The 15,422-nt window shown below is 47.4% G+C and overlaps 1 protein-coding gene across 2 annotated transcripts in view; it reads left to right on the top strand.

Annotated features, from left to right (window-relative positions):
- The first annotated feature begins 2,219 nt into the window (after positions 1-2,219).
- POLR3E (RNA polymerase III subunit E) overlaps positions 2,220-15,422 on the top strand; it is a 39,315-nt gene continuing 26,112 nt past the window's right edge. The window contains exons 1-8 of one of the 2 annotated variants that reach the window (XM_081839741.1): positions 2,220-2,371; positions 4,956-5,038; positions 5,322-5,372; positions 6,199-6,276; positions 8,592-8,707; positions 10,459-10,541; positions 12,298-12,405; positions 13,870-13,919. In XM_081839741.1, the coding sequence (XP_081695867.1) occupies positions 5,003-5,038; positions 5,322-5,372; positions 6,199-6,276; positions 8,592-8,707; positions 10,459-10,541; positions 12,298-12,405; positions 13,870-13,919 (522 nt within the window). In that variant the 5' untranslated portion in view covers positions 2,220-2,371; positions 4,956-5,002. Of the gene's footprint in view, positions 2,372-4,955; positions 5,039-5,321; positions 5,373-6,198; positions 6,277-8,589; positions 8,712-10,458; positions 10,542-12,297; positions 12,406-13,869; positions 13,920-15,422 lie in introns of those variants that run through there. The other variant, XM_081839742.1, reaches the window with a different exon arrangement.

Genomic DNA, 15,422 nt, shown 5'->3' with positions numbered 1-15,422 from the left:
ATCTTCCATTCAACACCCAGGGCGGAGAAGCAAAGCCAGTGAGGCAGAGGAGGAGATGACTTGGGGAACATTCTGAGGGCCAAATAGAGGGGCCTGGAGGGCCGCATTTGGTCCCTGGGCCTGAGAATCCCCCAGGCTCCACTAAGAAGCAAAATGTTTACAGGGCAATCCTTCCATGTCTACTCAGAAGTAGGTCCCATTCATTTCAATGGAGATTACGCCCTGGTACCTGGGCATAGGATTGCAGCCTTTAAAGACCTTTAAACATTTTAGGTTAACTGTTATTTAACTACTCGCTCTTCTTTAGTCACACCTTCTCCTTTAAGATGGCCCTCACCGCAACCTGGAGGCTACGGCCTTCTTGCATCTCTATGACAACAGTGGCGGAAAGGATCTTCCCCATCTGTAGAAACTAAAGTCGTGGGGGCTTGGTTTTTTTAGACATGGAGTGAGGAGTGCAGGATCCCCTCTGCACCTTAATTCCCTGAAATTACTCTCCTTAGTGCTTTTCTTCTGAGCCAACCTGCAAACCAAGGAGTGATGTTGGCTGATGGGGCAAAAAAGCTTGCAAAGAGATGGGCTGCGGCAGTGCCAGATTACCAAATAGGCAGAGTAGGCACCAGTCTATGGGTCCCATGGCTTTTAGGGACCCCGCAACAACAGACAAAAATAATATTGATTTGATCTTGAAAGAAAATTGCAATCATGCTTTCTTAGTTCACTGTTATCCCACTAGAGCATCACCCCCCCCCCCGATTTCGACTGCCATGGGGCCTCCACAGGGTTTAACCCGGGACTGGGCTGTGGCGAGAAAAAAAGTGGCATAGGGAGGTGCCTAGAGAATACTGGGAACTATAGTTTACCCCCTCACAGAGCTACATTCCACGGCACCCTCAGCAAACTACAGTTCCCAGAATTCTTTGGAGTATTCCAAAGAATCCTGGGATTCAATGTGCATTTAAAGCCAATGTGCATTTAAAAGATGTTCCCCAGGAAGACCCTCAAGGTGAGGATGAAGACAAGATATTTGCTCCCACTGTCAACTGGTATTCCAAGGTACGCTGCCTCTGAATCTGCAGGTTCTATTTAGCGACCGGGCTGATGAGAACATTGGGTGCTGGGTCAGAGCCGAGGACCAGCTGAGTCAGGATCCTGCCTCTCACAAATGCCTTTGGGAAGTCCACACAAGCAGGGGAATGAAGGCAATTGTTGCTCTCCCCACCAACTGGTATTCAGAGATATACTGCCTCTGAATATGGACGCTTCATTTAGCCTTCATGATGAATAATTGACGGAATCTTTCCCCAAAGAGTTAGCTGGTAGCCTAATTCTGATTATAGAGTTGCTTTCCCTCCTGCAAGCTGACCAGCCACACAAAATAATAATAGTAATAGATTTCCATAGCATAACTGTTAATTTCAATGCACCTATTGTTATTTCATGCACTGTGCTATCTGCACAAATACAGCTCTGTCTCGTTTCAGACCTTGATGGGGAAGGATAATAAAATAATAATAATAATAATAATAATAATAATTATTTTTTAAACAGGGCCAGGTAACATATGGAAGGTGAACTTGGGATCTGGATGGAGAAGGAAAAATAAATTACAGTATTAAGGTAAAGGTAAAGGGACCCTGCCCAGTATGATAATTATGATGGCAATTATTTAAACAGGGATGTCTAAAGCATGGAAGGTTGACAGATCTTGATGGGAGAAATAAAAGTATGATTATTCTTAAAACAGGGCCAAGTATATGGAAGGCCGACTCAGATTCTAATGGGGAAGAAAAATTAAATCAAAGCATTAGTATTATGGTGATTATTGTCATTTAAACAGGGAAGAATAAAATATGGAAAGTCGAGCTGTACACCTTTGATGGAGAGGGAAAACAAAACCATAAACTTTTAGTATTACTCAAACAGGGATGAGTAAGAAGATATGGAAGCCGGTCTCTCCCATCTCGGTAGCGTGGCCGAGCGGTCTAAGGCGCTGGATTAAGGCTCCAGTCTCTTCGGGGGCGTGGGTTCGAATCCCACCGCTGCCAGTACGCTTTTGCTCGCTTCCTTTTATTCAAGGGAGCCTCTCTGTGACGAGGCGGCGGCGGCGGCGGCGAAGCCTGCGCACATAGCGCCCCCTGGCGCCCGCGTCCTAGCAGCGCCGCTTCCCCGGCGAGCATTATGGGTAAGAGGAGGAGCCGAGGTGTGTTTCCCCACCCCCTCCCACGTGCCTGCCGGAGTTACACCAACATGGCTGCTGGCTGAGATTTCCCCCCGCCGGACCTGCAGGCACGTTGCCGCGAGGAGGAGGAGGAGGAGGAGGGGGGGCCGGGAAAGGCAGCCTCTCCCCTCCACCCCTTGGAGCCACGAGGTAGGAGAAGCAGCGGCGAATTGCCTCCCCATTCCCGGACTTTTGCAAGCTTCTGGGGTTGGCTGCATGCTGCTCTTTATTGCAAGGCCCGGGTCGTGTGGATCCTCCTCTCCTTTCCTCCCCCCTCCACCTCTCTCTCTCTCTCTCTCTCCCCCTGTTGCAAATCTTGGGAGTGGGGGGAGCAGGAGGGGAAAGTAAAGTGGGGGAGACACGCGCCAGCCCTGCAATGTTTGCCTAGCAAAGTGGGTGGGCCCTATAATCTAAGGGGGCATTTCAGGGGGGGGGCGGTGAATTGCATATGTGGCGAGGGAGCCTTCACGCTCCTTTTCCTCCTCTCCGGCAAAAGTTACAAGGCCAGGGGTTCGAGATCCAGCGCTCCCCATCTCTCTCCGCACCCCCCCCCCCAATAAGCAGCCTCCCTAAATATGTGTGAGCTCTGCAAAGCCTTCCCATTGCTGCATAGTTACATCAGCCACGCTCCTTCCCGGCAAGGAGCCTTCAGGAAAATATAAAATAAAATAAATAATGAATGAATGAATGCTTTGAGTGAGTTTTTCAGGCTCTCCTTCCCGAAGTCTTCCCTGGGAATATTCTCTCCTGATCAGGGAGAGAGTTGTTTCTGCTGGGGCAAAAATCCATTTCCTCTTTCTCTGCTGTATGGTTACATCAGGGTGACTGGACTTGGGAGGTTTAGTCACTGCCAAGAAAAGGAGTTTGTTTTGGTTTTTTTAAATGAGCAGGTGCCAATGCACACCTTGCTTCTTTTCCCCAGACCTGGGGGGGAATTATTAGTAAAGTAGAATAACCTCAGTTTCCCTCAGCCACGAGTTCTATCTTACATTGCAAACTTATTGAGATCTCCTGATAGCTCTGGGAGAAAATAATTGTCGTCCAGTTCAGCTTGAGCTTTGCAGTCATGGCAGGTGATTTACCATATTTTTTTGCATCATAACACTCACTTTTTTCCTCCTAGAAAGTAAGGGGAAATGTCTGTGCGTGTTATGGAGGGAATGCCTACGGGTGGCATGCCTATGAATTTTCCTCCTCTAAAAACTACGCGTGTGTTATGGTCGGGTGCGTGTTATAGAGCAAAAAATACGGTATATATATTTGGAAGGGTTCTTAGATCAATGACATTGGGGTGGCTGTTTTTCACCTTATCCTTGGCTGCTGCTCTTTTACCTTTAGGAGTTGAATGTGGGTTTTGAGTGTTCAATGCTAAATTACTTTAGAGCAGGGAGTGGCACTCTGTCCTTGGGCCCAGCCTTGCATAGCAGTTGCACTGACAATGAATGAGCTTTACCAGGGAGTTCTTGGTGACTCACTGACCACCTGACCTGCCCTGGCTCCTGAGTTGGCTTCTATTTATTTCGCTGCCCTAACACAATATTGGATGATGGCTGTCCAAATAGATTCCTCTGCTAGGGTTGCCAACTCTCCCCACCCCTTACAGTCCCTGGTTGCTTCTGTGCCTATAGCAGCACTTTGCTCAGCAAAGCTTTGTGGCAAAGCTTTCACAGGCTGCTGCCAAGAAATTAATCCGCTCTGAATTCTGCAGATTGAGCAGCTGACGTTAGCAGGTAATTAAAATAAATATATACATACTATTTTCATAAAAATACAAGGACTGAATAAAAAACAACAGCCCTGTCCCTACCAATGCAACAGCAACGCTACACTTCCATGAGGATTAAGTCTTACTTCAACCCAATAATATTTATTATTTTTTACGCGTTTACCCCACTTTTTCTCCAGGTGGCATCCGTGGTTCTCTTCCTTCCTAATTTATCCCACAACAACCCTGTGAGGTTGGTTAGGCTGCGAGACTGTGACTGGTCCAAGGTCACCCAGTGAGTTTCATGGCTGTGCAGGGATTTGAACCCTGGTCTCCCAGGTCCGGGACGCGGGTGGCGCTGTGGGTTAAACCACAGAGCCTAGGACTTGCTGATCAGAAGGTGGGCGGTTCGAATCCCTGCGACGGGGTGAGCTCCCGTTTCTCGGTCCCAGCTCCTGCCAACCTAGCAGTTCGAAAACACGTCAAAGTGCAAGTAGATAAATAGGTACCGCTCCGGCGGGAAGGTAAACGGCATTTCCGTGCACTGCTCTGGTTTGCCAGAAGCGGCTTAGTCATGCTGGCCACATGACCCAGAAGCTGTATTCCGGCTCCCTTTGCCAATAAAGCGAGATGAGCACCGCAACCCCAGAGTCGGCCACGACTGGACCTAATGGTCAGGGGTCCCTTTACCTTTACTCCCAGGTCCAGCACTCTACACCACTTTGCCAGGGGTTGGGGGAGGTGTTGCTGGGTAGTTTGCCATGTTCATATACGTTAAAAAAAACCGACAAACAATTCCTCTCCCCAAGTCATTGTCCTATCCTCTTGCATCTCTGAACTGACTTCTCAGCTCTTCTGCTATGGCAGCTCATTAGCAGGTAAATACTATTATCATTATTTGTTTTCAGCATGGAGACAAACTTTACCACTCATGAAGTTCTGCACATCAAGGTGCTGTTATGCCAAGTTTGCTAACAAATGAGAAAGAGAGTCCTGGCTTAACTGAATTTTGTTGATTTTCTTTTTCAGTTCTCTCGAAACAATACTAGCAACACCACTTTTCTTTCCATGCTACTATGGCAAATGAAGAAGATGACCCAATTATACAGGAGGTAAATATATACATGTCTTCCATTTGCATTGGCTTCAGGACAGATTAAAGAACATTGTATGTTTCCTCTTGAGGTTTTCAGCTTTGTGTGGTTTTGGCCATGGAAATTGGTGGCGAGTAATTGATTCGGGTTGGGCTCCATGATGAAGCACTCCAAATATGGTGCTGAGCCTGAGTGGCTGCCAAAGAGGGTTGTATAGTTCTTGGGGATGATTTTGTAAACTTCTATGTGCTAAATAAAATGTAACATGCCTTTTTTTTAACCTCCCTCCTCCTTTTGTTAGATTGATGTGTACCTGGCCAAAAGTCTGTCAGAGAAGCTGTATCTGTTCCAGGTATGTTAATTGTCGAATTAACCTGTTTAAAGGGGAAATGAACTAAAGCAGGGGGCAAGGAATCTGTTCTCCTTCAGATGTTAGACTTCAGCCAGTGCTGCCTCATTGAGGGGCAGCGGCAGTGGTGTCTTCCTAGCAACAGCAGTACTGGATTTGCTGGGATGGAGAGAGGTGAGGCAGCAGCGTTAAAGTCAGGGGAGCTTCAGGGCAGTGGCCTCACAGGTGCGCAGACATCTGTGGGAGCCCCTGTGACAACCTGGAGCTTCTCCAAGCTTCCTATGACTTTACCTGACCTCCACCAACCCCCACCCTGTGAGTAACTCCTGACTCCAACCCTTCTCACTTCAAACCAAGCATGGCCATGTGATCGGAGTCGAGTTGTCATTCAACATCTGGAGAGTGAGAGATACAGGCGGGGTCCGGGCAACAAGGCTAAATACTCCCAACTAAAGATATAAAGGCTAGTTTCTAACAGTGAGGAGAAGGGTGCCAGCGCATCTTAAATCCTACAAATTTAGGGTTGTACCCATTGTGGCTATTGTGTTCACTCAACAGGACTTCTCCCTCCGCTCATCTCCCCTGCATGCAAAATTTGCTCTGGAAGGTTAGGGGGAACCCCCAAAACGAAACTGGCGAGAGAAAGGGGAAGCCCCCTTATGAAGCATTGGATTTCAGCTGGAAATCATGGTTCATTGGGAGGAGGCTGCATCTTCTCAAACCCCCCCCCCCATGTGAATGCCCCCAGTGACAGGTTTCCCCCATTCTTGCACCAAAAGTGGTGGTTTGTTTTAGCCTTAACAGCAGCCATATCTTTGTGTTTTCATAGTATCCCGTTCGCCCAGCTTCGATGACGTATGACGACGTAACTCATCTTTCGGCAAAGATAAAACCAAAGCAGCAAAAGGTTTGAGCCTATTCTCTTTTTTGGGAAATAGTTGTTTAATAACCAAATTGAGTTATTTTCGAAAAGTTATGGCTTAGCAGAGCCACTGCAGTCACTGTGCCATACCTCGGACAGCTGGGGTGGGGCATCACCGGGGAGGGCTGGGGACATTCTTTATCCTCAACCCTGGAAGGCTGCTGCCACTAAGTGGAGACTGTGTTGGGCTAGCTGTACAAAGTGGTCTGGCTATTTACTCCTTATTTCATAGAATTTGTGTACCTCTTGGTCAGAGGAAAAACCCTCAAAGCGATCTACGAAAAGGATAAAGCAGTAAAATGATCACTAAAATATTTGCAGCGATAATGAAGAGTGCAATAAACCACAGTAGAATAGACTTAAAACAAATTACAGTGGTGCCTCGCAAGACAAAATTAATCCATTCCGTGAGGCTCTTCGTATAGCGTTTTTTTCGTCTTGCGAAGCAAGCCCATTGACAGCTTAGCGGATTAGCGCTATTAGCGGTTTAGCGGCTTTTAGCGGATCAGCTGATAAGTGGCTTATCAGCAGATCAGCTGATAAGCGGCTTAGCGGTGGGGGAAAAAAGGGGGGAAACCCGCAGGAACTCGCAAGACATTTCGTCTTGCGAAGCAAGCCCATAGGGAAATTCTTTTTGCGAAGCACCTCCAAAACGGAAAACCCTTTCGTCTAGCGGGTTTTCCGTCTTGCGAGGCGTTCGTCTTGCGGGGCACCACTGTAAAACTTTTTAAGCACCTGAGAAGGGTTGTCTGAATAGGAATGGATTCAGCAGGCGCCGGAAATAATACAGTGAAGGCGCTTGCCGGGTATCAATAAGCAGGGAGTTCCAAAGTGTCAGCGCTGCCACACTAAACAACTGAGTTGCTACAGATGCAATGAGAGCACTGGCGGAGGAAGAGGCGTGTGGGTGGAGCACACCGCCCCTGGCAGCACAATCACGGCAGGGTGCCATCGCGGCTGCGCTCCCACTCGTGCTGTGCGCCACGCCCCTACGGGCAGCACACCACGCCCCAGGACGCCCCCACCTGCTCTATGCCCCCCCCCCCCGGTACCGGAGCATGAAGCTCCGCCACTGAGTGAGAGTATTATGTGGCACCTGTAAATGTGCCAGTTCCACTGATCGAAGCCATCAGCCATTCCCATCAGGCTTGCTTTCCAGACCCTTGATCATCTTGGTTGCCCTCCTCTGCACTCATTCCAGCTTGACAGCATCCTTCTTAAAATGTGGTGTCCAGAATTGGGCACAGTATTCCAGGTGTGGTCTGACCAGGGCAGAATAGAGCGGTACACTTAATGTATTTTTTCCGTCTATATCACGCCCACTGTTTTGGGGGACTCAGATTTAAGAAAAATGGGGGGAGATGGCCCCGTGTATAAGACACCCCCTAATTTTTGACATTATTTTTAAGGTAAAAAAACCTAGTCTTATACAGTGGTGCCTCGCAAGACGAAGAGAATCCGTTCCGCGAGTCTCTTCGTCTAGCGGTTTTTTCGTCTTGCAAAGCAAGCCCATTGATGGCTTAGCGGATTAGCGCTATTAGCGGATAAGCAGATAAGCGGCTTAGCGGCTTAGAAAAAGGGGGGGGAGGAAAAAAACCCCGCAGGAACTCGCAAGACATTTTCGTCTTGCGAAGCAAGCCCATAGGAAATTCGTTTTGCGAAGCACCTCCAAAACGGAAAACCCTTTCGTCTAGCGAGTTTTCCGTCTTGCGAGGCATTCGTCTTGCGGGGCACCACTGTATAGTCATACCTCAGGTTACAGCCGCTTCAGGTCGCGTTTTTTCAGGTTATGGACCATTGAAACCCGGAAGTACCAGAATGGGTTACTTTCGGGTTTCAGCGGTCGTACATGCGCAGAAGTGCTAAATCACGCTTTGTGCATACACAGAAGACCAAATCGCAACCCGCGCATGCGCAGACTTGGGTTGCGAACGCTGCAGGTTACGAATGTGCATCCCACATGGATCATGTTTTCAACCCAAGCGTCCACTATACACGGAAAAATACGGTACTTCCCTTGAACTGGACACTATACTTTGGTTGATGCAGCCTAGAATAGCATTAGCTTTTGTATGTTGTCGCTCTTGAAAACCTAATGCGTATTTTTTTAAAAAAGATTGAAACACATCTTTTTTTTTTTTTCTTTTCCTTTTTTTTTTTAAAGGTCCCTGACTCTTAATACAGGCTTACAGTTACTGTTACAGATTTTAATCAGACACTTTGTGTTTTGGTTCATCTTTCCCTGATTATTCTATTCTGCTTATTAATTGTCAATGTACTGCTGATCTACCGGTGCTTAGGTTGAGCTGGAAATGGCCATTGACACTTTGAACCCCAATTACTGCCGCAGCAAAGGAGAGCAGATTGCGCTCAATGTCGATGGCACGTGTACAGATGAAACCAGCACGTATTCCTCGTAAGTACCGTTTTTGCTGTAGATCAAGGAGCTGGGTTTTGACTCTACTATTGCTTGGCCAGCAGAGTGAGGCAGTGGAGATGTGCTGGGCCTGTAACCGAGACCCCAAAGCCCTAAAACGTCCATCACTGGCATCTCCTCGGAGAGACTCCTTGTCTGCAAAACCTGGGCACCAGCTGCATGCCAGTGTTGGTGATACTGAGGTAGATGGACCACTGGGTCTGGCTTTTGGCATAAAGCTGCTTCCTGAATATAAGATCCTGAGTGTTCTGGGGGACGGCAGAGGATCTGCTTTGCAGGTGCAGTCCCTGGTGCCTCCAGAGAAGGCTGTGGAAAGCCTGAAACCTTGGAGAGTGGCTGCCAGTCAGAGTAGACAACACTGAGCTGTATGGACCAATGGCCTGATCCATACTAAGGCTGATTTCCCTGTTAAAATCGGAATATGCATATAGCCTGAAAGCTGAGCAATGGAGCAATTTGTGTTTCAGCTGCTCAACCTGTGGCTCTTTTATCACATCTAAAAATATACGCCTGTGTTCTTTCCCTCTTCTGAACACAGAGCATCCTTCCACCCATTCTACACATCATTGTTTTCTCTAGTAGAGTTGCTTTCAATTGTCATCCTCTACTTGAATCTTTGGATCCAAACTTAATTACTTAAACGTAGATCTCTCTTTCTCCTCCTCTTCCCTTTTCTCTCTCTGTCTTGGGAGTGCATTTCCATAGTAGACATACTAGTTTAGCGGCCATCCCTCTTCCCTAAAAAACTCTTTTTATTTTTTGTGTATGTGTGATAGAGATCCCCAAACGGCAGCTGGCATTGACAACCCCCCAGCTTTCCAGGGTGGAGAAGCCAGGTTTAGATATAAAGATCTTGATTGTGCCTGCTCTCCCTTGTCCCCGAACTTGACTTCATATTCTGGTTTGAAGTCAGGAATTTAAACCACAGTTTCCTGGTTCAAGTTTCAATGTAAACAATGGATTGAGAAACTCAGGAAGCATAGAATTGCAATACTCGGGGAGAAAGATCATGGGCCCAATGCTCATTCTCAATCTGAAAGACAATGGCTTATCGGTTATGTCAGAGCTTTCCAAACTTGTCATGTCAGTGAAACACTTTTTATGTGTGCATCTTTTTGCAACACAGTAATTCAGTTTTACTAGCAAACTAACCCCTTTCCAGCCCCGGGAGGAGAATGGGGAGCGTTCACGTGACACAGCTACACACTGCAGCCGTCACACTAATGTGTGGCGACACACAGTTTGGAAAGCTCTGAGTTATTTACAGTGGTACCTTGGGTTACATACGCTTCAGGTTACAGACTCCGCTAACCCAGAAATAGTGCTTCAGGTAAAGAACTTTGCTTCAGGATGAGAACAGAAATTGTGCGGCGGCAGCAGGAGGCCCCATTAGCTAAAGTGGTGCTTCAGCTTAAGAACAGTTTCAGGTTAAGTACGGACCTCCCGAACGAATTAAGTACTTAACCCGAGGTACCACTGTAATTTACAGGTTGTTAACATCTTAACTGGGCCTTGGATTACAATCCTGCACATGTTTGGGGGCAAATTCTGCAGGCCTTCCTTCTGAGCAGACATGCAGTGCGTAACTAGAATGTATACATTTGTACTGTGGACATTTACCCTGTTTCTCCTTAAAAAGCAGTGAATGCGGTCTGATCCTGGGCTGTGACCTGCTAGTAGAATACCACTGCTCTGGTAGATATAATTGAGGTAACTTCCTGTCCTTTCAGGAAGATGATGGACAAGCAAACGTTCTCCTCCTCACAGACGACCAGTAACATATCGCGATATGCTGCTGCAATCTACAGAAAAGGTTACTTTTTAAATTTAGCTTTTATTAAGTATTTTCTTGTGTAACAAACAAGCAAAGAAAGAAAAGTAGAAAAGGTGACACTTGAATTCTCAAGGCTTGTACCAATTTTGGTAGAAGAGATGGGGAACCTGTGGCTTTCCAAGTGGTTTGTTGGACTCTATTAGCTTCAGCCAACCTGGCCATAATGGGAGTTTGCCAGTGAGCTTCCAGCCCCAATTCAGGGTGTTTGTACTAGCATGCAAAGCCCTATATGGCTTGGGATCCAAGTACAGTGGGAGCCAGTGTGGTGTAGTGGTTAAGAGCGGTAGTCTCGTAATCTGGGGAACCGGGTTTGTGTCTCCGCTCCTCCACATGCAGCTGCTGGGTGACCTTGGGCTAGTCACACTTCTCTGAAGTCTCTCAGCCTCACTCACCTCACTGAGTGTTTGTTGTGGGGGAGGAAGGGAAAGGAGAATGTTAGCCGCTTTGAGACTCCTTAAAGGGAGTGAAAGGCGGGATATCAAATCCAAACTCTTCTTCTTCTTTTTCTACAGTGGTACCTCGCAAGACGAATGCTTCATAAGACAAAAAACTCGCAAGACGAAAGAGTTTTTCGTTTTTTGAGTTGCTTCGCAAGACAAATTTCCCTATGGGCTTGCTTTGCAAGACGAAAACATCTTGCAAGTTTGTTTCCTTTGTCTTGCAAGTTTGTTTCCTTTTTCTTAAAACCGTGCATTCACTTCGAGGAGCAACTCATAGCACGCGGTGTGGTAGCCTTTTTTGAGGTTTTTGAAGACTTTGGTGATTTTTGAAGCTTTTCCAAAGTCCGTGCTTCGCAAGATGAAAAAACTCGCAGAACGAATTAATTTCGTCTTGCGAGGTACCACTGTATTTAAAAGAGCGCTTTCCTCAGTATCAACCATCTTGATACTACAGATGGCAGGTGAGACCTTGTTGGTGGTGGCACCATTGATTGAACTGTGGCAGGGCTTTTTCAGTGGTGGCTCCCCAATCGTGGAATGCCCTCCCTAGTGAGGTGCATTTGCCTACATTAGCTTTCAGTAGGCATTTGAAAATCTTCCTGTTGATGCAGGCATTGGGAGGCTGAAGTATATTGTTACTGGCAAATCCGAGATCACCGGATGTTTTTAACTATGACTGCTTTTATTTTAGTTTTAAAAGATTTTTATTGGTTTGGCATATGCTTTTAGAATCTTTTAAAACTGTAACTGTTCTTAGAATGTTTACGGTTTTTGTTTTTCAGTTGTGAATCTGCCCTTGGCTCGTTTTAGGAAGAAGGGTGTGATATGAACAAACAAATTTACTGAATAATTGAAATGAAGAAATTCACTAAATAAATACTAGTCCAGATGCCCTTGAAGGGCCACAGATTCCTCACCATTCCTTTAACAATTCAAATACTTGAGCACTCATCTATACACACACACACACACACACACACACACACACACACAGTGGTGCCCCGCAAGACGAACGCCTCGCAAGACGGAAAACCCGCTAGACGAAGAGACTCGCGGAACGGATTAATTTCGTCTTGCGAGGCACCACTGTGTGTGTGTGTGTGTGTGTGTGTGTATATAAATATATATATAAATATATATATATATATAAATAAAATGTCGGGATTCTGTTAATGAGATGATTGGCGACAATATTTCCATCATCCTGCCTGCGTGTTCAGGGGTATGGCTCTGCCTGCTTGTTTCTTCCCTAGACAGTGAAAATGGCTGTGAAAATGTCCTTCTTTTTCCTCCAGGTGAGCTTCACCTTACACCTCTCCATGGAATCCTGCAAATGAGGCCGAGTTTCACCTACTTGGACAAGGCAGATGCCAAATACAGAGAGCGAGAAGCTGCTAATGAGCGTGAGTGGCTTGCTAGGCTTTCTCTGTCGACTGGCTGGTCAGACTATGGGCCTTTCTCAGCGGGGGCTGCTAGCCGAGATGGCTTTAAAAGGAGAATCAGAAAAATTTGTGGAGGGAAAGGGCTTGGCGACAGCTACTGGCCTTGATGGCTGTTCCTCCTCCTCAGTCAGGAGGCAGCTGTGCTTCTGAATATCAGTTGCTGGAAGCTGCAGGGGCAGAGGGTGCTGTTGTGCTTGAATCTCGCTTGCAAGTTTCCCTGCAAGGAGTCTAGTTGACTCCTGGGAGAACAGGATGCTGGGCCATTGGTCTGATCCAGCAGGCTCCTCTTTTAGGGTGCAAACTGCTAGTCTTGGACGGCTCCAAAAGTGTGTTTGTGGAGGATCATCCCATCAAGGGAAAACTCAGTGATGAATATATATTGCACACAGAGATGGAAGCTATATACGAAAGAACAAATTGTCGTTATCATTGTTACTAACGTTTATATTGTGCCCTTGCTCTCAAGGGAGGGTGGGTGGCTATTGCTTTTGTGTTAATAATAATAATAATAATAATAATAATAATAATAATAGTTTATTATTTGTACCCTGCCCATCTGGCTGGGTTTCCCCAGCCACTCTGGGCGGGTTCCAACAAATACAAAAAATACATTAAAATGTCACACATTAAAAACTTCCCTGAACAGGGCTGCCTTCAGATGTCTTCTAAATGTTAGGTAGTTGTTTATCTCGTTGACATCTGATGGGAGGGTGTTCCACAGGGCGGGTGCCACTACCAAGAAGGCCCTCTGCCTGGCTCCCTGTAGCTTTGCTTCTCGCAGTGAGGGAACCGCCAGAAGGCCCTCGGCGCTGGACCTCAGCGTCCGGGCAGAACGATGGGGGTGGAGACGCTCCTTCAGGTCTACTGCTTTTGGATCTCCCAGAAGCAGCAAATTGATCCCTATAGGGAAGCAAAAACGCTAGATTAGATAGGCCTGTAGTGTGATCCAAGAGGGCTCTTATATCAGGGGTGGGTGTCCTCAGACTCTGGGGCCAGGTGCGATGCTGTATGCTCTCGGGATTCTCCCCCGGCCTCAGCCCTCACATGCCCCTGCTTCGAACCCCCAAGTATATTTGTCTGGTTGGGACATAGACCGGCTGGTTGGGGTGGCGGATGTGAGGAGGGATGTGTGTATGTGTGTTGCCTACTATGTACCAAAGTCAACATTTACATTTGCTGCTTTGCCCCTTCTTGGCCCCTGATCCTTCCCACCACCAGCATGTGGCCCTCAGGAGCCCATTCAGAATGGAAAGTGGCCCTCGGGCTGAAACTTAAGTCCCCCCACCCCTGTCGTGAGGTTCCCCTGGCAACTCCAGAAAACGTAATGGCATCTATCTTGGAGATCGCACATCCCTGCCTGGAGAAATGTTGGCTGTCAAGGCATTTTAATAGTGATTTTCACGCTCCCTTCCCTCTTGTTAACAGCTGGCGATTCTTCCCAGGATGAAGCAGAAGAAGACGTCAAGCAGATCACGGTAGGCCCAAACTCCCTATTTAGCAGCACTTCAGAATCTGTAGCCTAGAAATGTATGTAGGAAGCTGCTTTGTACCAGCTTGGACTATTTGTTTATCTAACCCAGTAATGCCTTCTCTGACTGGCAGCTTCCTTAACTGGAGAAGCTGGGGACTGAACCTGCGACATTCTGCCACAGAGCTAAGGCCTCTGTCTCTTTAAACTCCCTGTGTTTCTTTAACCAAGAGTGGCAAAACTACAACTCTTCCAGATGTAAGGAAGATATGAACCTGCCTTATGCCATGTCAGACCATTGGTTCTTCAAGCTCAGGAGTGCCTACACTGACTGGCAGCAGCTCTCCAGGGTTTGGGGCAGGGGGTATTCGTAGCCCTACCTGGAGATGCTGGGGACTGAACCAGGGACCTTGCGCATGCAAGACAGATGTTCTACCGCTGAGCTGAAACCCTTCCTCTTGCTCTTGCACTACAACTCCCATAATCCCTGGCCCTTCGGCCATGCTGTCTGGGACCGAGTCCGCTAGTGACTGGAGGCTACAGCTTCCTTGCTTTAAGGCTCTGCTTCTCAAACTTGGGTCCTCAGCTGCTGTTGGACTACAACTCCCACTATCCCAAGCTAGCCGGACCAGTGGTCAGGGATGATGGGAGTTGTAGTCCGACAACAGCTAGGAGACCCAAGTTTGAGAAACGCTGCTAAGGAATGCAGTTGGCGGGGGGGGGGGGCATTAGACCCAACCTTTCAAACCTATTTCCTTGATTAGTTGAGTCTTGTCTTCCCTTTACTATCAGTCGCATCCCTTTTCCTAACTTCCTGGCCTTCCACAAGTCGTCTTCTTCCTTTTCCTTCGCCAGAGAGCCATCTTGAGTATGCTAGGACAGTGTCCTTCTAGACCAGCCTTTCTCAACCTGTGGGTCCCCAGATGTTGTTGGAGTATGACTCCCATCGTTCACAGCAATCGTAGCCCACAGCCAGGGATCATGGGAGTTGTCGTCCCAACAGCGCTTGCGGACGCAGCGTTGAAGAACTCTGGTCTAGGAAACCTCCTTGGGATCCTCCGTTCCAGCTGTGTGCTTCCTAACATGTGCATGCCCACATACATGCACAGAGACACATCTCCATCCCCTCTGCTTCCTTATCCCCTCCACACTCAAGCATATAGTCCTGTATCTCTGGGCGTCACCGCTTCAGACAAGGAAGCGAGGGGTCTCGTAATGCTGCTCGGTGCATTTCGCCCTGCACATAGAAAACTTGGTGTGATGCCTCGGTCTGCATAAAAGAACTGTGAAAGAATCTGGAAATACCATATTTTTCGCTCTGTAAGATGCACCTAGTTTTTGGAGGAGGAAAACAAGAAAAAAAATATTCTGAATCTCAGAAGCCAGAACAGCAAGAGGGATCGCTGTGCAGTGAAAGCAGAAATCCCTTTGGTTTTCTGGCTTCTGTGATAGCTGCGCAGCCTGCATTCGCTCCATAAGATGCACACACATTTCCAAAGAGCCAGTGTGG

Source organism: Podarcis erhardii (genome assembly GCF_964252035.2).
Source record: "Podarcis erhardii genome assembly, chromosome: 14".
NCBI classification, from domain to species: domain Eukaryota; kingdom Metazoa; phylum Chordata; class Lepidosauria; order Squamata; family Lacertidae; genus Podarcis; species Podarcis erhardii.
Note: the sequence above shows the minus strand (reverse complement) of the source record. Positions and strands in the feature narration are given on the sequence as shown.